The 23,079-nt window shown below is 28.5% G+C and overlaps 1 protein-coding gene and 2 long non-coding RNA genes across 4 annotated transcripts; 2 read left to right on the forward strand and 1 right to left on the reverse strand.

The window, feature by feature from the left end:
• Positions 1-782: 782 nt before the first annotated feature.
• Positions 783-1,719, forward strand: LOC145012731 (uncharacterized). 2 transcript variants are annotated; one of them, XR_013664651.1, is made up of 2 exons: positions 783-980; positions 1,607-1,719. It is a non-coding gene; the product is annotated as an uncharacterized LOC145012731 (long non-coding RNA). The 2 variants fall into 2 exon arrangements; XR_013664652.1 differs by having other exon boundaries at positions 783-974.
• Positions 1,720-3,454: 1,735 nt separating this feature from the next.
• Positions 3,455-4,369, forward strand: LOC145011687 (uncharacterized). The gene is made up of 2 exons (XR_013664224.1): positions 3,455-3,591; positions 3,822-4,369. It is a non-coding gene; the product is annotated as an uncharacterized LOC145011687 (long non-coding RNA).
• Positions 4,370-19,138: 14,769 nt separating this feature from the next.
• LOC145010473 (protein FAR1-RELATED SEQUENCE 5-like) lies at positions 19,139-22,132 on the reverse strand. Its single transcript, XM_078969011.1, has 6 exons — positions 22,003-22,132; positions 21,823-21,927; positions 20,825-21,641; positions 20,498-20,756; positions 19,710-20,348; positions 19,139-19,603 (listed from the first exon to the last, which is right to left on the reverse strand). Exons 1-6 carry the CDS (start codon positions 22,130-22,132, stop codon positions 19,139-19,141), a joined length of 2,415 nt encoding a protein of 804 aa, XP_078825137.1.
• Between the last annotated feature and the right edge of the window lie 947 nt (positions 22,133-23,079).

The following is a 23,079-nucleotide window of genomic DNA, read 5'->3' on the forward strand; positions in this document are numbered from 1 at the left end:
TTGAGTGTCAATTGTAACACCCATGATTCCTGCTAGACATATCCTATAAACTAAGTATTTACGTCAGTTGACGATGTAATTTTTTTTTTGTGTGAATAAATGAAAATCGGTTGGTTGTTAGCTAAAACAATATAAATAAAAGTCTACGTCCTCACAAATACCAATTCGTCAATATAATAAATATTCGAGATATTTGCCTAAGTATATTTTACGATGTGAGTTATCGATTATTAAATTTAGAAGAATAGTAAAATAACATCTTATATATTTTGAAATATTTTATGTTACGACTTATATTATTTTGACTAGTAAACAAAATATGATAGTAATAATATTTTGTTACATACATATTGACCAGTTAAAAAAAGGAACATGATAAATAATTATATATCGTTAGATTATATATATAAAAGACCATTTTCTATGTTGGTCATAATTTAACGGAAGTCATATACTAAAAGTTATGATTTAAATTATATATATATATATATATATATATATATATATATATATATATATATATATATATATATATATATATATATATATATATATATATATATATATATATATATAATGCATGCATCATATGGATAAAGCATTTGATAATAAATTGGAGAATAAGCAATAAATATGTGGAGATGAATCAGAAGTGATGGTACAAGTAAATAAATAAGGTGTCATCAATGAATCTAACTATATGTGGCATTCATTTTGTGGTTCAAGTTTTCCTATAAATAGAAGTATCGCTGGTGAAGTTTAGGTATACCAAAATAAATTATCATATTTAGAAACTTTTATTCCTCAAGCCATAGATATGACGGTGTGTCGACACTATCACACCCAAATACAAATAGCCTAAAAGTGTTGTATCTTCGACTTAAAACTTCAAACATTCGAGCGGCGACTCGTAAATAAAGAAAGTACGATATAGCGACGATTACGAAAATAGTTAGTTTTCACTAACTAGTCTAGTGAGTGTATAGTCACTTTCATCTAACACATAGATATGAAGTATTTTCTATAAAATACGTGTTATGTGTAATTATATTAATTGTTTATTTGAGATGACTGTTGAATAAATGTTTTATACAAGTTATAAACTATATATGTATTTTTATCTACAAATATGTTGGGTAAAACATGGGTAGACGAAATAGTTGATGTATGTTAAAATGATGAGAGACCTCGATGTTGTTGTTGTTCCAGTCATCTAGCGGAGTATGGATGACGACCACGGACTCTTCTAGACAGTCTAGTGGAACGCTAGCAGGCTCGCAACTTGTAGGTGTTTGTGGGCTTGATGTTCACCGGTGTACTCCATCCCCCTCATGGTTGCCTTACGAACATATATGGCTAAGGAATCCCCTTAGTAGTAAAGTCCATCCCGATGATAAAATCCTTAGACTAGGTCCCTTGTATAGGTGTTTAGGGACGTAACGTGAGGATAACGGAAATGAGTAATCAGGGTTATTGTTGGTTTGATAAAATTAATAAATTTATTGTTGATCGATGAAATTAATAAATTTATTATTATTTATGGGTTGAAAACCCTATATGCTCACCAGGCACCCAAGTCTGACCCACTCAGCTTTCTGTTTTACAGGTAGTAAACCAAGAGCATAATTTGGATGATGATGAGGGATTTTTGGATTATAGGCCAGTAGTTGTAAATAACTGTTGTAAGGCTTATAATATACTGTTTATGTTTTTGATCTATATCGAACATGACATCCCGAGTCTTTTTAATGAAATACATTTCTACGGAAATGCTTTGATAAATCTTTAATATATTTTTATTTTGGGAAGAAATTCCGCAAACACTTTTATGTAAAATATTACTCTGATTTTCAAACAAGCATAAACAAAATCGGTCTTTTCTGGCCGTGAAATTGGGGATGTCACATCAATGAATACAACTTATAGGAAACCAATCATGTTGGCGTAGAGATGCACCAACCTTTCCTTCGATCAACTTGCCCCCATTCAGAAAACTACATAAATATAAACACAAAAAGTGATCATGCCAAAATACACTACAAAGAGACATACAGGTTTTTTTTTATAATAAACAGGAAAAAGAGAGATGGAGAAGAGTGAATTAGTCATGTGTTCTTGAACATTCAACGTTTTCAGTGGAAATTGGTGTCCAATTGTGAATGTGCGTCAACACAACTAATTGGAAACCAACAATACTGTCGTAGAGATTATGGTTTCATTATAATTTGAAGTCATGTAAAATTATCATTATTTAATACCCAATTTACTGAACATAAAGAGACACTGATGATTTCCGGTGTGTATGGTGGGGATAATATTTGTTGAAATCGCAATAAAGCCCTATTTGACTGGTTCATCCGGAAGAAGAGGATGGAAAAGAAGCGTATCATGAATCCGAGATTGAATGATGAAAGCAGATTAACAGGAACATAAGCAAATGAAACTGCTATTTCCGATAATTTTAAGTGCTTTTACCGGTAGGATGAGATAGTGTAAAGATTTGGGGATTTTTCGATAGGAAGAGGATCGGGAATGGTTAGAGGGGAAGGAAATCGATTTGTTGTTTCCTTTTGGATTATGAAACGTTATGAATATTGGCAAACATTGGGAGGATTGGAAAACAATAAGTTGTCATCAATTGTGTCGTTTTGTACTTAGGTTACTTGTCTTTTAGTGGACCATGGAAATTGGAATTTAAAGGAAGGAGGAAAACATGGTTTTCATATATAATAATGATACATATGCGAACGTACAAGTCACTAATGCACGGATATTCATTAACAACTTGTACTTTCGCAGATGACTTAGTGACATCGTAGATGAGTTTAATCCATCTACGATTTTGATGACTATTTTTGTAATTTAGGTTTTTTTTGTTGCAATTTTCTACTAAGAGCAACTTCAACCATTCCATTAAAAATATCACCAAATTAATGTATTTTTAACACCAAAACTTTTTTTTTTTTACTCCAACCACATACTTCAAATTTTCATTAAAAATATTTTTTCATATTATATTGTAGAATAGAATAATCATTAAAATTGTAAAAGTTATAAAACTAACCAAAATAAAATTAAACAATCCAAAAAATTGTTTTTGTGTGATGAATAGTATTAGATCAAATATAAAGGTCATTATTCAATCCCATCATTTTTGTGTTAAGTTTAATGGTCTATTGGAATACATTTTCACATCAAAACACTATTTTTATATATCCATTGGAGTTGGTCTAAATAATAAAAGGTTTTAGTTATATTAGTAATTTTTTTCATAGAAAAATTAATGTGGCAGAATATAACCGATGCTAAAACACGTCCTAAATGATATAGCTGACCTAAAATAAATAATTATTTCTCTAAAATAAATAATTATTTCGTTGAAACTAATAAAAAATAAAACATAAATATGATTATGTTTATGATTTTCCTAAAATATTGGAAAAAAAAAGTCCACCATTCGTCGTCAATGACTGTAGTGTAAATTAGGGTTAATTTCTACTTATTCACTACGGGAATACAGGCGCTACTAGGATTGCCTCGACGTCTCAGGCTAATTTCGTTTTCGATAAGGTCGCATACATTCCTCAAAGAGTAATTCTGATTCTGCATCCTCTTTTAATTTTTCTTTCAGCATTATTATTTGATTTTTGGAAGCAATTGACGCTTGATTTTGTTATAATCTCATTTCAATTCAACAAAACTCATCATCGAATTCAAATAGTCCCCAAAATTACTCAAAATTTGTGTTTGCAACTCGTAAATCAGTGTATTTCACACCCAAGCTCACATTCACACAAAATTTTACTCTTCCCGATTTGCAGACAAAAAAAAATCGGCAACAATGGCGTATGAAAGAGGCGACAGGGTAGAAATTACGAACAAAGAAGAGGGTTTCGCGGGTTCATACTTCATAGCAAACATCATTTCTTCGCTTTCCAAAAAAGAGTACATAATCCAGTACAGAACGCTTCTGAACGACGACGGTTTTGCGCCTTTGAGAGAGATCGTCACCGCCGATCAAATCCGGCCGCTTCCGCCGGAGGTTATGGCGACTGAGTTTTCGTTGTTGGATCTTGTTGATGCTTACGACAAAGATGGGTGGTGGGTGGGGAAGGTTATCAGGAAGACTGGATCGAATTACTTGGTGTATTTTGAGGATTCAAGAGAAGAGATTGTTTATCCGTTTAAAATGCTAAGGATTCATCAAGAATGGGATGGCAGGGTTTGGGTTTCTTCCAAAAAATAAGGTATTTTTGTTGTTTCTCTGTTTCATCTCCTGTGTAAATATGAGTTTTGTTGGTGTGTTTTGGAATGTTTGGTAATATGGATAAAGGAATGGAGTGTTTGGTTGTTTGAATGAATGAAATAAGTATTAGATTAAATTTGATAGAATTAATACAAAAATGTTGTTTTGTAAGGATAAAAACTATTTTATCAATTTATTGTGTGAAGAATAAATGTGTTTTGTTATTTTTTGGAAAAAAAACGAGAATATAATTCCGTTAACGTTTTGAATTTTTTTCTAAAGAAATTGATTTTAATAAATTGGTAATTAATTTATAAGTTGGGATGAAATGTTGTTTAATGTTTATGGATATATAAAAAAATTTGAAGGTTAATAAAAAAAATAAATAAATAAAATAAAAAAAGTTTCATTAGTCAAATGTACTCCAGACCTGCGAGTCTGTTACTGACTACTGACTGTAGCCTTTCAAATCTGGTTCGGCACAAACTTCTAACAAGTACGTTTTTATTTTAGAATTTCCATTTTATGTTTGATTTATTCAAAATTTGTATAAATATTTAATTTGTTTCTGAAATAACAGTTGAGTATATGATTTTAGAGCATCTCTAATATATATATATATATATATATATATATATATATATATATATATATATATATATATATATATATATATATATGAAAAATGAATATATAGTTGTCATGTATGTAATATTAGGTGTAGAACCATCAAAATTGATTTCATTTTGATTAAAAAGAACATTTTTTTCATTGTTAGCTTCTTCCTAGTGTTTTTGAGCTCATATTATTTCTCATTTAATAATTTTTCTCCAACATCTATGTATTTCGAATGTGTTGTATATATTAGGCTTCTATTAGATTTCATAATTTTCTTTGACACCTACCGTATATATACTTGCATGGTTCTTTTTTGATGTGTTACGAGAAAAAGTTTATTGGATTTTTAATGAACAATTTCAATATTTTACTATATTTTTCTATATTAATTCTTAGTATGAAGATTTATACGTAGTTGATATGTATTTTTTATACATGGTTTGTGGTGTAAAATTAAATATTTAAAACTCCATAAAAGTATATACAAAGTCTATCATCTAGTCTAATAGAGAATACAATAAAGATGGTAGAGAGATTTGATTGCATTTTATTAAAATTATATAGTTTTTTATGGTTCTATACCTAATATTAAGTACATAACAGTTACATATTCCTTAAGCCCTATATATATATATATATATATATATATATATATATATATATATATATATATATATATATATATATATATATATATATATATATATATATATATATATATATATATAGGGTTAGGTTCATGTGAGACCACTTGATTTTGTGAAACGGGAAGACCAAATCTTGACCACTCATCCTAAATAATCAAAGGCTAATATTAATTCAGATTAAACCATAAAATAGGCGGTGGCAATTTTGTAAATTAATGGAACTTTGGGATTAGATCAAGACACGGAGGGGCATTAATGGAATTTTGCATTCTTTTTCTTTCAACACACAAAAACAAACACCCGGTACGAACCCTAAAACCCATTTGATCCAAATCTCGATCATCGTTCTGCTTCCAAAATCTCGATCATCGTTCTGCTTCCAAATCTCGATCATTGTTTCAGACTCTAATTCTGATTATACCTGAAATTCATCTTCTAATTATTACACGAAAACCACTCGATAATCAACTAGAACATTAAAAACATTTCGATTTTGAATTTGATATCGAATCAAATGGCTCATTCTACAGATTCTGATTCTGATTTTGTATCAACAGCTGTTCCAAGTAAGTATAATACTACAAACCTCTTGTTCTTACACAATAAACCTATATGTTCTTATTATAGAAAGTTTTTTCACTTTAAATCGTTTTGTGTATTCAATAAATGTGTAATAATCGAGATAGTTCACTAACGATTTATATGTCGAAGTCAGTATGTAAAGGAATATAGCATTATAAAGCATACAATCTAAACCTAAATCTTAGTGTGTGATTTATATAGAGTCTATGTATCTAAATGTTAACTGTACAGAGTGTTCTAATTATTCCTCCATTTCATTTGATCTAAATATTCTTAATCAAAATCAGCAAAGATGTTATGTTATTCTAACTAATTGTTCATCATTTAATTAGATTTAGATCCATAAATTGTCTAATACTATAGATTTTGGTAACACAAATCTCTTATTATGATTGTAGTATATTGTTTAGCCAAAAAAAATCTTTGTATTCTAGTGAATTTTATGTTGATTGATAAATAGAAATTTGTTGTTATGTATTTATAGAACTGTGACCAGATTATATATCATAAACTAATATGAATTCCAATGAAATTTGATGTTATTGATGCAGCTAAAAAAGTGCAAACAAATGCAACTGTAAGAAAAACAGAGAAAGAAATTTATATCGATATAGATATAAATTGTGATTACTTTTAGATTATATATTATAATTGCTTTTATTAACCTCTAAATGCTTTTAATAAATATTCTAATTGTTTTTATTTGATAATTTTCTTCATACAGATTCAGCAAGTCAAGATAGGGTTAAAAAAGGTATGAACACCCTTTCTTTCAAATAATTCATAAAAAAAACAAATGTTTGGATTTATTTTTCTAATTGATTTTAATTGTAAATAAAAAATAAAAAAAAAAAAAAAAAAAAGAAGACAAACCTTATGTTGATTGATAAATAGAAATTTGTTGTTATGTATTTATTGAACTGTGACCATATTATATATCATAAACTAATATATTCTAATTGATTTATTTTTCTAAGTTAGTTATTCTGAATATTCTAATTTTGTTTTATCATGTTTTCTAATTGATTTTAATTGTTAAATTTCATGACAAAAGATTTGCAAATTCTAATGGAATTTGATGTTATTGATGCAACTAAAAAAGTGCAAACAAATGCAACTGTAAGAAAAACAGGGAAAGAAATCTATATCGATATAAGTATAAATTGTGATTACTTTTAGATTAAATATTATAATTGCTTTTATTAACCTCTAAATGCTTTTAATAAATATTCTAATTGTTTTTATTTGATAATTTTCTTCATACAGATTCAGCGAGTCAAGATAGGGTTAAAAAATGTATGAACACACTTTCTTTCAAATAATTCATAAATTAAAAAAAAAAACAAATGTTTGGATTTATTTTTCTAATTTTGTTTTATCATATATTCTAATTGATTTTAATTCTTAAATTTCATGATAAAAGATTTGCAAATTGTAAATCAAAAGAAAAAGAAGGCAGATGAAGGAAAATCAAAGAAAAAAAAAACGTTGTTACTTCTGAAAGCGACTCCGATTCTTCTTCTGATTCATCCTCACATCATAGAAAAAGAATTAAAAAAGGTATCAACAATCATTCTTTAAAACACTTATTCTAATTTTTTGGATTTATTTTTTTCGGTTGATTATTATGAACATTCAAGTTGATTAAAATAAATATTCTAATTTATTTCAATTTTTAAATTTCTTCATACAGCTAAAAATACAAAAAAGAAGAAAATACTTGAAAAGAAAAAAAGACACTATGTTTCAGATTCTTCATCTTTACAGTCAGAGACATCAGAGTCAGAGACATCCACAACAGAGAGTGATGAATATGGTAAAATATATTGTCTTTTATAATATATATGTTGACATCCAATAAAAGTATATCATATTTTTCTAATAGAATAATTATTGATGCAGATAAAGTAAATAAAAAGAAAAAAAGAAAAGTCAAAAAATATTTCAAGCGCCACAAGAAATTAATCCATAATGATGTGAAGCACAAAAAGAAAAAACATGTTTCTGATTCTTCAACAGAATCAGAGACAGAATCATACACACATTCAACGGGTAAAATAATCTAAACTTTTTTTTTTCGTGAAATATGATTTTATACTTTACAATTCCAATATTATGGAACAATATAAATATTAGAGTGTTTCGAAGAATATTTTTCATAGACTATGTTTGACATGAATTACTTATGGATCATAATTGAAAATTCTTGGTATTTTGATGTGAAAGTATTTTTCTATTGTTTATTGATGTGAAAGTATGTTTCTATGATATTACACATTCTATATATTATTATATCATAAATCATGTTATACTTGATTTTTTGGTTGTTTTACTTAGCTGATATAAGATTTTGCAAACATTTGAGTTTAATTTTTTATAAATAATATAATTTGAATAAATATCTACATTTTACTTAGATGATATAGTATTTTTGGATTAAATTCCGTAGAATATTCTGATATAATAAGTGTATATGTATAATATTCTGTTTGGAATATTACTTTGTAATTAAATGATATATGATTTTTGGATTTTTGTGGGGTTACTAACATCTATGACTGATGTAATGAATTAGATGATGAATCCGATGAAGAAATCTATGTAAAAAAGAGAACCGGTGATAGAAAATATGTTGAAGGAGTGACAAAGATTAAAGAAGCAAAAAGGAAGAGGAATAGTAGGGACAATCGTGCAGCAATAAAGAAACAAAAAACCGTGAAAGAGCAAAAGACTATTAAAGATATATTGAAGGAGTTGCCTTCAATAAACACTAGATCAACACCTGGATTGATGACAGATGCTGTAAGTTTTTTGACATCAGAACAAAAAGATTGGGTGAAACGGATGGGATTTAAAGCCTTTTTGAAGATCAACATTAAGAGTATTCCCTTAAAACTTTGCCATTTTGTGCTTAAGCATTACGATGAAGGCACAAACAGTATTCTGATTAAAGGAAAAAGAATAAAGATCACAAAGGAAAAAATTCATAAAGTGTTTGGTTTACCCAAAACTGGAAAAAGCTTATTTGATTTGCACAAGGTTAGTGAAGATCATCAAGTGTTTGATGGATGGATGAAGGAACTTGAATACGGAAAGGCAAATGCACCAAACTACAAGAAGATTATTCAAAAATCTGAACAAGTGGATATGAATTTCAAGCTGGGTTTCATAGCTTTATTTGTTAATACGTTTGCAGAATCCATTCCTATGGGGACAAACAACTTAGTTCCAGTTAGAGCACTTGTTGAAGTAGATGACATTTCTAAAATCGATTGGTGTGCATATTTGTTGTACTGTGTGAAAAATTCAAAAGGGAGATGGCATCCAGACAACCCCAAGTGTTATTATATAGGCCCGATGTTGTTGCTATTGGTATGTTTTTTCATATACTTATTTTTTTTCTTAAAAATGGATATCTAATATGATGTTGAAATAATGCAGCTAATTTACTGTGATGAAATTGAATGCAAGCTCCAAAAAATAGAACGTAAAACACCATTAGTTACGATGTGGACAGCAGATAAGTTGAAGGAAAGACAATCTTTTGAGATTGAAGCTGGTGGATTTGGGGTTGGGAATCTAATTGAACAAAGTTCAAATTTAGAACTTGAGAAGAATGAAAATCAGGTGAATGAGAATCAGGACATGCGTATTGAGGTATATTCTAAGTAGAATATATTATTAAATTATGTTTTAGAATATATTTTAATTATATCCTAACTTAATATAAGAAAAATATTCTAATATCTTTTTTTCCCAGGAGTATGAAGAAAAGTATGAAAAAATTTTCAACAATGTCTCAACTGAAAAGAATGATATGGAAGATATTATTTTTCATTGTCTATCGAAGTTCCCTGAAGACAATAAAACGAAGGAGATGATAAGAAAGTTTAGAGTCATATTTTCAACTACACTTTTTTCTAGTCGAGAGAAATCAGAAACTATTAAGGAGAGAACTGAAGTCAAATCAGATAGAGATGAAGAGCTTAATAAAACAAACATTTCTGATTCTGATGATGATAAAGATGAAGGAATGAATACAAAGTTGGTTGCATTTTTAGCTATTAAACCATTACAACAGAAGTTTCCAGAGAATGAAGAAACACAAGAAGAAGATCAAGATATGAATGTTGATGACCGAATAAATTTGGGTTTTGAGAATAATATTGGCGAGGAAACGATTAGACATCCGCATAATCCAGAAAGACAAATAGAATTTGAAGGCATAAATGTTGATGACAAAATAAATTTGGCTTTAGAGGTGAATAATATAGACGAGGCTATTGAAAAAAAGAATTTAGAAGACAATGTTGATAGCAAAAATCTTGTTAAAGGTGGTGAAATTATTGGTGGGGAGAATATTAGGGAGGGGAATATTGTAGAGAAGGTGGTTGGAGACAACATAGGTGAGAGCTCAATTGTTACACCAAAACACAATCCAAAAGGTATATCTATTGATTTTTCCCCTTGGTCTGATTCATTCATAGAAAAAATGGATGAGGATTTGCTTAGAATATTCTCAAATAGAAATCCAGATTCAAATACAATTCAAAATCCAGTTATCAGATCTCCTGTTCCAAAAAAGCTAACATTTGAAAATTCAGAATTTCCCTCCTTTGATCTTCAAATAACCCAACTAATAAACAATGCAGAAACTGGTGATAATTCTGAGGGTAATGATGAAGATGGAGAATTAGAAGGGAATGAAGAGCATATTTTAGATGAGAAAGGGAAAAAGGGTCAGAATGTGAATGAAAGAGGGAAAAGGAAGGTGACTAATCCAGATATTTTTAGATCACCTTTTGTGAATAGGGTAATTGACTTAAGTGAAAAAGTCAGTACTGAGCAAGAGATAATGGCGCAAATCATGTTTAGATGCGTTGCAGACAAAGATCCAATGTAAGTAAATTCATAATTGTGTAATATTCCTATTGGAATATTTTAACTACAATTCAATATTTTTGTTTTGAAGGGAAATGCTGTTTGAAACTGAGTCTGGAGACATAATGGATAGGGTGCATTTTGAGGGTATGTGTCCAAATCATAAGATACATCCTTTCGTTATTGATTGTTGGGCTGCTGTTCTTAATTTTGAAGAAGAAAACCTGAGAAACAAAAAATCACCACCACGTGTCTTCTTCAACACTCAAATTATGGTACTTAATTTTTAAATTTATTTTCTATATTCTAATTATAATTTAAAACAATGTATTATAATATTTCTATTGTTCTATATGTACAGACAGAAAAATTACTGGATTCTTCAATACCTTTTGTTGAAAGATCCCGACTTTTTGATGAGGCTGTAAACAATTACTTATATGACATCAAAAGAAAAGTGGATTTCAATTCTATTAATCTGGTATGTATTTTTGATTACAAGATAACATATTCATATTAAAATTTATAAAAATTCATTTGTAATTATGTTTGAACTACAGGTGTTTTTTCCAATACACAACCGTGGTCATTTTTATTGTATTCTTTTCAACCTTACAAATCCAGAACATATAATCATTGACAACATAAGATACACCAAAAAAGTAGAAGATGTCTATGCAGAGATTCCTAAACTTGTGGTAAATGTTTCTTCCATAAATCTAAAAACTTTATTTTAATCATAATTGTTTACTTTAAAAAACCACTCTGTATTAGTAAATAAATTTTGATTAGAATATAAAATATAATATTTATATTCTTATAAGATTTATTTACTTAATATAGTTATCATTTTAGAAAAATAATGGTATTTTATTAATATGTATTGCAGCAAATGTACTTTTCAAAGTTTTTGGACAACAATCGGCGGGATAAGGTTTCTTTGTTTAAATCTATGAAGCCAAAGAAAATGAAAATGGCATGGCAAACAAAAACTAAGACAAATGATGATGGTATATTTTTGATGAGGCATATGGAAAAATACATGGGTGAGAAAGAAGAAAAATGGGATGTGGAACTGGAAGAAGAAAGTGTTAGGACATCTAAAAAGATTGCAAAGTTGCGTACATTTTATGTTTCTAAGCTAGCAAACCATCAAATCAACAAGCAGAGAAAATTGAATGTTACAGAAGCATTGGAATTTTCAAAACTTGATAAGAAAACTAGGTGTATGTTGGTGAAAGAAGGCAGTGAAGCAAGAGACAATTTGGAAATGAAGAAAGTTTGAAAAAATTTTATATTGGCTTATTACATACAGACATTTTATTTTCTATTTTGTTTTTTTTTAAATGCTTATGTTTGAGGATATACTTAAACCATTGATATTTTGCTAAATGATATGCTTAAACCAGTTAGTTGGTATCTTGATAAAATATTTACTGCTTAATAGTAAATGATATATTGCGTTTAAACTTTTTGTTTGATGATGCCTATTTATTTGATTAAAAAATTGTTTGGTAAAATGATAAATGATTAAAACACATATTGTTAATATTGTATTAAGCTTATTCTAATTTGTTTTATGTGAATTATTCTGATTATTCTGGTTTCATTAAAATACTTAATAATAAAACGTTTTAATATAATATGTAATTTTGTTTTACAATATTTTAATAAAACGAATAAATGAAATTATATTTAGTATCATGTTACAATAATAAAAAATTACGATAATAAAAATTTTAGTATACTTTATAAAAAAAAAATACATTGTCTCTATTAGTATAAGTAAAATTTTAGATTAAATGAAAATATTTATTTTAGAATATTTGTAATTAAGTAATTTTATTTTACAATTAAAATAATATTTGAACCAAACTGTAAGTTTTTAAATTAAAAGGGACTAAAAATACTAGGACTTATTTTCCAGGGACGAAAAAGGGACAAACGTGATAACTTTGAGATTTTATACTTATACACGATGGAAGAACATTAAAATGAAAAAACTCAATTTCTTCATCTGTGTTCTCAAAAACCGTCTTCCAAAACTTCTTATCATTTTCGGTTTTAAACACTCCATCAAAACCCTAACTTCTTGTGCTCTTGAACTCGTCATCTTCGATTTCTCCCTGTATCAATTTCAATTTTTGATGTTGTGAATCCGATTTTCACTTTATAACATCGATAAAATCCTAAACTTAATTTCATTCTTATCGAGTATTTCTTATCAACGAAAATGGCTACATCAACGCGTGCTTCAGAATCTACACCATCAGATCACCTAAATGCCATTATTACCAAAACTTCTCAAGAAATTCCAGGTATTTTAGTTCTGTTAATTATCATTTATATCCTTGAGTTCGTTTGAAAACGGCGATATATCTTTGAGAATTGACCTTCTATTGTTCCTCCAGTCTCCATATCTACATACTAATAATTAGGGCATCGGGCTCTTGTTTCTTAGTGAATATGGGCGTTTTTGTGTTGTTTGAGTATGTATTTATAACAAAAATATGCCCCTACTTATATTACATTTAATACATTCTTATGTGGGATTCTTTGGATTAATGATAAATAAAGCTTTAGCCTTTCATCTATTTGCAGGGGCATTCAGTTTTGATTTCAACCAAACACATTTATTTATTACTTTTGAGATTTTGTGTGTATGTGAAAAAGGAAATATACACAAGTGCTTTCAAGGCAGATATGAAAAGAAACATTCTCATGGTATTGGTCCTGGTGGTCTTGGTCTGAATAAGAATAATAAAGTTTTTCCATTAAACAATTGCATATTATGTCCTCTAATAATTCAGAACTTGATCTGAATTAGTATAGAACTCATCACATAAACAAAAACAAAATTGTGTAATTAACAATCAAGTTATTATATGTGTTTTCTGCATTTTCTGATAAAATAGAGAGTTATCATTCCAGTTTTGACATCTTACTATGTGATTCAACTTCTAACTATTCTTTTACACAAAACTTTAATCATTATATCAACTTTATGCATGGTTAAGTCAAGCATCACTAGGGTAAGTGGATGGAAAAAATACTATGTACAGGGACATATTCATTAATTTGCTTCTGTTTTTAATGTGTATGTATGTAACTGTGTTTATAGAAAATTTGAGTAATTTTAATCTCATAAAGAAACAGTGCAGGGGCATATTGGTCAATTTGCTTTAAATTTATTATGTGTATCTTTATATGTTGTTTTCTTTGTGTGTATGTATTATGATGAGTTAGAATATAATTTTGAAATAAATGTAAGTGTTTTTCTATTATAGATTACATTTAAATTGTATTTAACATTAATTATTTTCATGCAGATAATATTATAACAAGAATGACAAAATCAAAAATAAAAATGATGACACTGGGTAGAAGTAGTGAAGTTGAAACTTCAACAGGCAAACAGTTGGTTCAAAAAAGAAAATCATCGAAGTCGATCAATCAATTAACAACTACAACATCAAAAGAAAAACAAAAAAAAAGGTATATCATAAATTATTCTATTCTAATAAAAATATTTACCTCATTTATTTTTGTTATTCTATGTATTATAATAAAATATTCTATATTCTATTATTGTTTTTCTATATTCTATTAATTTTATTCTAATATAATATTTTTAATTGTTAATCTAATTTGTTTCTGTTATTCTATATACTTTAATAAACTATTCTATGTATTATAATAAAATATAAAAGAATAAATGATATATTGTGTATTCAATGTTTTCTAATAAAATATTTATCTCATTTGTTTATGTTATTCTATGTATTACAAATAAAATATTATATATTCTATTAATGTTTTTCTATGTTCTATTAATCTTATTCTAGTAGAATATTTTTAAATGTTACTCTAGATATTTGGATATGATAAATCAATTATTATTTCCTAATTTGATTATGAAAATGACAATAAATAGCAAGAAGGTTGTATATGGATAAAACTCATGAAAAAACTTCAATAGCCGAACGACTAATTGAAAGAAGAAAATCATTGAAGCTTATTGATGAATCAGCCAATACAACAGCAAAAACCAAAGAAAAAAAGGTATATCATCAATTATTGTATTTGTACTATAATATCTTGTGTATTAATGTTATTCTAATAGCAAGAATGTCATATATAGATAAAATTCATATTTGTTATTATTGATTATGCATTTACAATTAGAGTTAGCATAAGCATTTTACGTCATTATGATTTTATACTTTACAATTCCAATATTATGGAGCAATATTATATTTGACATCAATTGCTTATGGATCATAATTGAAAATTCTTGGTATTTTGATGTGAAAGTATTTTTCTATTGTTTATTGATGTGAAAGTATGTTTCTATGATATGAAATATTTATGGTTCATATTACACATTCTATATATTATTATATCATAAATCATGTTATACTTGATTTTTTTGTTGTTTTACTTAGCTGATATAGGATTTTGCAACATTTGAGTTTAAATTTTTATAAATAATATATTTTGAATAAATATCTACATTTTAATTAGATGATATAGTATTTTCGGATTAAATTTCATAGAATATTCTGATATAATAAGTGTATATGTATAATATTCTGTTTGGAATATTACTTTGTAGTGACAAAGATTAAAGAAGGAAAACGGAAGACGAATAGTGGGGACAATCGTGCAGAAATAAAGAAACAAAAAAACGTGAAAGAGCAAAAGACTGTGAAAGATATATTGAAGGAGTTGCCTTCAATAAACACTAGATCGACACCTGGATTGATGACAGATGTTGTAAGTTCTTTGACATCAGAACAAAAAGATTGGGTGAAACGGATGGGATTTAAAGCCTTTTTGAAGATCAACATTAAGAGTATTCCCTTAAAACTTTGCCATTTTGTGCTTAATCATTATGATGAAGGCACAAACAGTATTCTGATTAAAGGAAAAAGAATAAAGATCACAAAGGAAAAAATTCATAAAGTGTTTGGTTTACCCAAAACTGGAAAAAGCTTATTTGATTTGGACAAGGTTAGTGAAGATCATCAAGTGTTTGATGGATGGATGAAGGAACTTGAAGATGGAAAGGCAAATGCAACAAATTACAAGAAGATTATTCAAAAATCCGAACAAGTGGATATGAATTTCAAGCTGGGTTTCATAGCTTTATTCGTTAATACGTTTGTAGAATCCATTCCTATGGGGATAAACAACTTAGTTCCAGTTAGAGCACTTGTTGAAGTAGATGACATTTCTAAAATCGATTGGTGTGCATATTTGTTGTACTGTGTGAAAAATTCAAAAGGGAGATGGTGTCCAGACAACCCCAAGTGTTATTATAAAGGCCCGATGTTGTTGCTATTGGTATGTTTTTTCATATACTTATTTTTTTTTCTTAAAAATGGATATCTAATATGATGTTGAAATAATGCAGCTAATTTACTGTGATGAAATTGAATGCAAGCTCCAAAAAATAGAACGTAAAACACCATTAGTTACGATGTGGATAGCAGATAAGTTGAAGGAAAGACAATCTTTTGAGATTGAAGCTGGTGGATTTGGGGTTGGGAATCTAATTGAACAAAGTTCAAATTTAGAACTTGAGAAGAATGAAAATCAGGTGAATGAGAATCAGGACACGCGTATTGAGGTATATTCTAAGTACAATATATTATTAAATTATGTTTTAGAATATATTTTGATTATATCGTAACTTAATATAAGAAAAATATTCTAATGTCTTTTTATATTAGGTTAAAGTATGATTTTATAAAAATCTGGATATTCTTATATTACATGCTTATGGTTCATAGTAAATATTCTAGATATTCTGAGATGATAAAATATTACATGCTCATAATTATATTATTTTATTATTTTTCAAGAATATAAAGATAACTTTGATAAGATGTTCAATAAAGTTTCATCAATAAAGGAGGACATGTATGGAATTATTTTTGATTGTATATCAAAGTTCTGAGATGTCAATATAACAAATGAATTGAAAGAGAAGTTCATTAAGTTATTTTCAGATCCTATTTTTTCAAGTGCTGATAATCAAAACAATGAAAACAAAGAAAAGGGATCACATGAAAGGGTTGAATCTCAAAATGGTGACACAGGGGAGAATTATATAAGTTCTTACAAATCACCATATATGGATAAAGCTGTGAATTTATTTGATAGAATCGATTTGCAGAATGTTCTTTTGATTCAGGTTCTAATAAGATGTGCACAGGAGAAAAATAGAATGTAAGTCACTAACTCTTGGTATAATACATGTGTATATTTATTCTAATGTTGATGACATATTTTTTGTTCATGTTTAAAATTAAGGGAGGTACTTTTTGAAACAAATACGGGAGAGATTATGCATAGACAGGATTTTGAGAGCATGCGGCCTGAACATGTTATACATCATCGTGTGATTGATTCTTGGGTTGCTGTTCTAAATTACGAGGAGCAAAAATCAAAAAGTAAACCATACCGCCTGTTCTTCAATACCAAAATTATGGTAAATTCTTTTACAATTGGAACTTCTATATTTTAGTTGTAAATTGTAACAAGATATTCTAATTTTTCTGTTTTTCTATGTTTACAGAGTTCTGAGTTGTTAGATGAAACTAAATCTTTTGACGAGCGTTTTTTAACTTTTGAGACTCGTGTTGATAAGTTTCTATCTAATTTCAAGGCAAATGTAGATTTCAATGATCTTAAACTCGTAAGAATATTTTATTAATTAAAATATTACATTATTAAAAGATAGGAATTATGTTAACTTTTTGATGAATTTGTTGGAATTGCAGGTGGTTTTCCCAATACATAATGGTGATAGATGTATGCTGTTGTTTTCAACCTAACATATCCACAAGTTCATATTATAGACAGCATACAAACAAAATCGTTAGAAAAAACTTATGGAATGACACCAACATCATTAGTAAGTTTTCATTTACTTTTATTAATTGTATTAAAGTTACAATATAATATATTTAATAATGTAATTTTGTTAATATACATTGCAGAAATTGTACTTTATACGATATTTGGAGAAAACTACATTTATCATCAATAAAATCAAAGGTTTGCGATCAACAACAGTGAAGATGATGAAAATTGACTGGAACACAAAGGAGTTGACAACAAAGAATGGAGCACTTTTAATGAGACATATGGAAAAATATTGTGGAGAAAAGCAAGGAAAGTGGAATGTGGAAATGGAAAAAGGCAGTGATGTGCAAGATGTTCAATTTGTAAAATTACGTGCCTTATATGCTGTTAAGATTGCTACACATGAAATCAACAACCACAAGGATAGAGTTATCAAAGAGGCAATCGAATTTGGAAAATTTGATCATGCGACTAGAAAAAAGATGTTAGAGGAAGGTATCCAAAGGATGGATGAATTGGAAATGGGTAATAGAATTTGATAGAAGTTTGGAATTTTATAAATGTGGTTATGGTGACTTAACAACAATTCCTTTTCTAATATCTGTATTATTTTGAACAAATTAGACAAAAAAATGATGCCTAGTATTATGTAAGAAACTTGATATGGTTTATTAGGTGATTAATGCTTAATGTATACTAGGTATTATGATCACTTCTTAATGATATGGTTTATTAGGTGATTAATGCTTAAAGTATAGTAGGTATTATGATCACTTCTTAATGACCATGGTAGAATATTCTAATAGAATAATGTATAATGGCATCAGTATTCTATTAGAATAATATTAGATGTTGCATATACCTATATAACATTCTTACATGCATAATCTTGTATTATAATATTTTGATAACAAAGCATTATACTGCAATCATTCGTATATACTTCAAAAAATTAAAGATTGAAAATATTAGAAGAATCAATATGTTCTCAAATGTATAACACATCATCACAACCCAAATGTCTCATACATCATCACAAACCAAAACAATAGAAAAAAAATCCAAACTAAAAAATTCAAACTTTTATCTATATGGTATTATTGAACTTTATTGAAATACAAAAAAAATCGAAATATATTTCTAGACACAACTATGCACTTTGTACCTTGGAGTTATTCAACAATGTCAAACATTTCCTTGAATTATGCCCTTTAACCCCACATGTTTTGCATGATCTTGATTGCTTGTTACCTTGAATAGTAGCCTTCTCCAAAGAACTTTTTAAACGTTTTCATGTACCAGAACCTTTATTCTTCACCATAGGTGGATTTTCAACATCAACAACTTCAGAATTCGTAGTAGCTCCGTAAAGTTTATCAATATGAGCTTCTTTTGTAACCGGTAATTTGTCTGAACCTTGTTCACCAATATCAGTCATAAAAACTTCAAGCTTCTGCATGAACTCTTCTAACTTCTTGTTATCATTACTTAATGAAGACATGCATTGATCAAGCATGGAAAAAGCTTTGTATGCAACCTTCTCAACATTTCCAGACGAATCACTATATCTAAACGTCCTTTTCAAAACTGTGGTGGGGATAATATCTCTTCTCCATCTCTTAAGAATGTATCTTGACGGAATCTCTTGTATGTCATAAATCTTTAGAATACAGAAGATGTGTCTACAAAAAATTCCAAACCGCTCAAAAAGCATGCATGAACATTTCACCGTTAGATCTTCTCTGTTGAATTCAACCTGTTTCAAAAAGTATTAGCATAATAAGCATATTCAAAAAAGAAAAATTAGAATATTTTTTCAAAATTATTAGAATATTAAGTATATTCTAAAATGTCAACATTACCTCAAAATCACCTTCACTTGTGTTAAAATTCCATTCAGAATCGATGTCAACTTTTTCTTTTTTCTCAACTACTACCTTCTTCTTTGATATATTTGTCCTTTTATGTTTAACAATGCATATGTCAGAAATAACGCCTGATGTAACACTCTTCTGTGAACAAGAAACAAGTGAATGAAGAATCTCCCTCTGCACCATGAGAAAAATAGTCCTGGTGTATACCATAGATGCATGTTTCTCCATATCTTCAAGAGGTGTTTTGATGATTGGAATTATAGTAGATGTATCAAAATCAAATTTGATCTGATTATTCCTTTGCCTTTCCATAACAGACTCAAAAGCATTCATAAAATTCTTTAACGTATAACCATGATGCGATACCCTATTGAATGCTGAATTCTCACTTTCTGACCGAGAAGTTGTTCTCATTAGACCTGACATCGGTACATCTTTAAAATAGGCTGGAATCCAACTGCTTCTCAAATCAAACATATCTTTCATCCATTTATTGTCTTGCAACTTATATTTTACCATTAATGCATCCCATCTCATTTCAAAATCATTGACAGCAATTTTGGAGTCCCATACTATACTATTGAAGTCCGCCTTAAAATCTGATTCATTCATTGTTTCCCAGCTTACCTTCAAAAACAATTCATATATTATTCTGTTAGAATATAATATAGTATAAAAAGGCATTTCATTTAATCTATTATCCTAATTAAAAAAAATATTTCATTTAATATTCTGATAAGAATATTTTGATAAGAATATAACAATAATGTTAGTACCTTCAATGGAAGTTTACTTGTGATATGCCACATACAAAATCTATGTTTTTTGTATGGAAATACTATCTCAATAGCTTTTTTCATTGCTGGATCTTGATTGGTCACGACCATGATTGGTGCTTTTCCAAAACACTTCAAGAATGGCCGAAGTAACCAAATATAGGAATTTGTATCTTCTCTACACAACAAACCAGCTCCAAAAGTGACGCACCTTTTGTGATTATCAATGCCAGTAAAAGGTACAAATACCATACAATACCTAAAAAAACACAAAAAAATACCATTAGAATATATAACTAAAAATGTTTATATTTCTAGAATAAATACCTGTTTGTACGATATGTTGCGTCAAACGAAACAACGTCCCCAAATAACTCAAAGTTTTGTTTTGAAGTGTCATCAGCCCAAAAGAGAGCATTTAACTGCTTGTTGTCACATCTGTATTTGTATGTAAAATTTGTAACATTCTCTTTACGATTCTGAAGCTTTGTAATCAACAAATTTGCATCAGTGCCCCCGGTGTGACAATTTATATCCCTTTTAAAATTTTTCCAATCTATCTCTATTCCATCAACAAATTCACATCCTCCTTTTATAACGCACATTAGTCTATATGCTGTAGTTGCCCCCACCTTTGCACTCGAAAGCTTATGTATAAAAGCTTGATCAACAACATTCAACTGACGTTTAGCTCTTGAAAGATGCATACAATCTTGATTGATCAATTTGTGGTTGTGTTGTTGTTCAAAGCGCCACAGGTAAACTTCTGAAGAATGTGGTATAGCTTTGAATGCAACAAAAGCTTTGCAATTTGTGCGTTTACAATTACTATTTCTCAATTGCTTATTATGATCATCACTAATTGTGTCTAAGGTAGAAGTGTTTGGCAATCCCCCTTTATTGCATATAAGATATTTCGAAGTTGTGATTCCACTCTTTTTCCTCTCTGTTGATTTTCTAATATCAAAACCAGATCTTAATGCATATCCTTTATACCACTTAATAGCATCTTTGATATCTTTAAAAATTGAACCCAAAGTAGGTATCCAACCAGGTTCAACCTCTGGAATCCAAAATAAAGAACCATCAGCTCCAATGAATTGTTTGCAAGAGCCATAGTGTGCTGCAACATTGTCACTTTGAACTATAAAAAAGAATAAACTACCATGTTAACATATAATCATAATAATTTGCATTCATATGAATGTAATCATAAAAAACCACAATTTTATATGTGCATTATTCTATAAGCATAATATGCAGTAACATGAACTTATCACCAACATCATTCTATAAAGAATAACCGATATCAGTAACAGAATTACCTTGGATTTCCAATTGATTTCCATCATTATCCAGAATCTCTGAATCACCAGATCTGAATTGAAGATTTTCTTCATCGTAATGATCATTTCCGATGTCATTCATATCTAAATCATACATAATTGTTACTACATTAAAAATTGAATATGTTATATGCAAATAACAATGAAAACAATGATTACCTTGGGTTTCTGATTGATTTTCCTCGTTATGAAGAAACTCTGAATCAGTATAACCGAACTGATGATTTTCTTCATCAAGATGATTGTTTTCGATGTCATGCATATCCAAATCATCCATAACTGTTATCATTATTGATATATCAATGTATGTAAAATATTCTATAAGAATAACATGCAGTCTCATGAACTTATCACTAAGATGATGTTAGTGAAAAGCAAATAGATGTTAATCAAAAGAAAACAGATGATATATTGCTGAAAAACATAATGATTAAATGAAAAGTTAAAAAACAAACAATGAAATAGGTGATGCATTGTCAAACAACATATTATAGATTAAATTGTTTTCTAGCTCAAACAAATTCAACAACAAATGATCTTTGATTGCTGAATTGGATGTCTCAACAAAAGATGATGTTTGATTTCTGAAATCACAAATCATACAAATATAAAATTGGAGAAATCGATAATAGCTTAATGATTCAATTCATGAACTAAATTAAAAATTGAATACGTTATATGCAACTAATAGTGAAATCGATGAAAACTCAAACCTTGATCAATTGACGATTTCATGATGTTGAGTAAAATTCACGGCTTGAAAGATCGTAAACAATTGTTGAAGATGAGGATTAGAAGAAATCGTTGAACACTTGAACCTCTACCGAAATCGATGATCACAAAGTTAAAATTGATCAAAATCACTCAGCTTATCAATTGCAGATGAAGAAGAATCAAGAACATGAACTCGAATAACACAAAAATCGTGAATTTAAAAGCTCTGATTTAGCATCGTTCGATCAATGTCAAAAATCAAATCGATTATCGGTTGAAAGAATATAAGATTGGAGATAGAATATCGATCAAATTGAATTGAAGAACAATGAATGTTGTTTCATCGTATAAATTGGTAGAAACACATGAACATGTGAGATGATTTCTGGATAACGTGAAAATTAAGCTAACCTGATATCTTAAATTTAACCTAGTAACTAATCTACCCCTAATTAACCAATCAGCTAGATTAATTAATGTTAATCCTTTTTTTTATGAGCCACAAGATCAAATCTGATCAAA

The sequence above is a fragment of the Lactuca saligna genome, chromosome 8 (genome assembly GCF_052625555.1).
Source record: "Lactuca saligna cultivar CGN05327 chromosome 8, ASM5262555v1, whole genome shotgun sequence".
Taxonomy (NCBI): Eukaryota; Viridiplantae; Streptophyta; class Magnoliopsida; order Asterales; family Asteraceae; genus Lactuca; species Lactuca saligna.

Bases quoted from the DNA above. Each gene is read 5' to 3' on its own strand.
- LOC145010473 (XM_078969011.1), bottom strand. From the start codon at position 22,132: ATGATAACAGTTATGGATGATTTGGATATGCATGACATCGAAAACAAT. The intron at 21,642-21,822 runs GTAATTCTGTTA...TCTTTTTTATAG, and splicing joins AAATCAATTGGAAATCCAAG to TTCAAAGTGACAATGTTGCA. The intron at 19,604-19,709 runs GTAATGTTGACA...TTTTTGAAACAG, and splicing joins CAAGTGAAGGTGATTTTGAG to GTTGAATTCAACAGAGAAGA.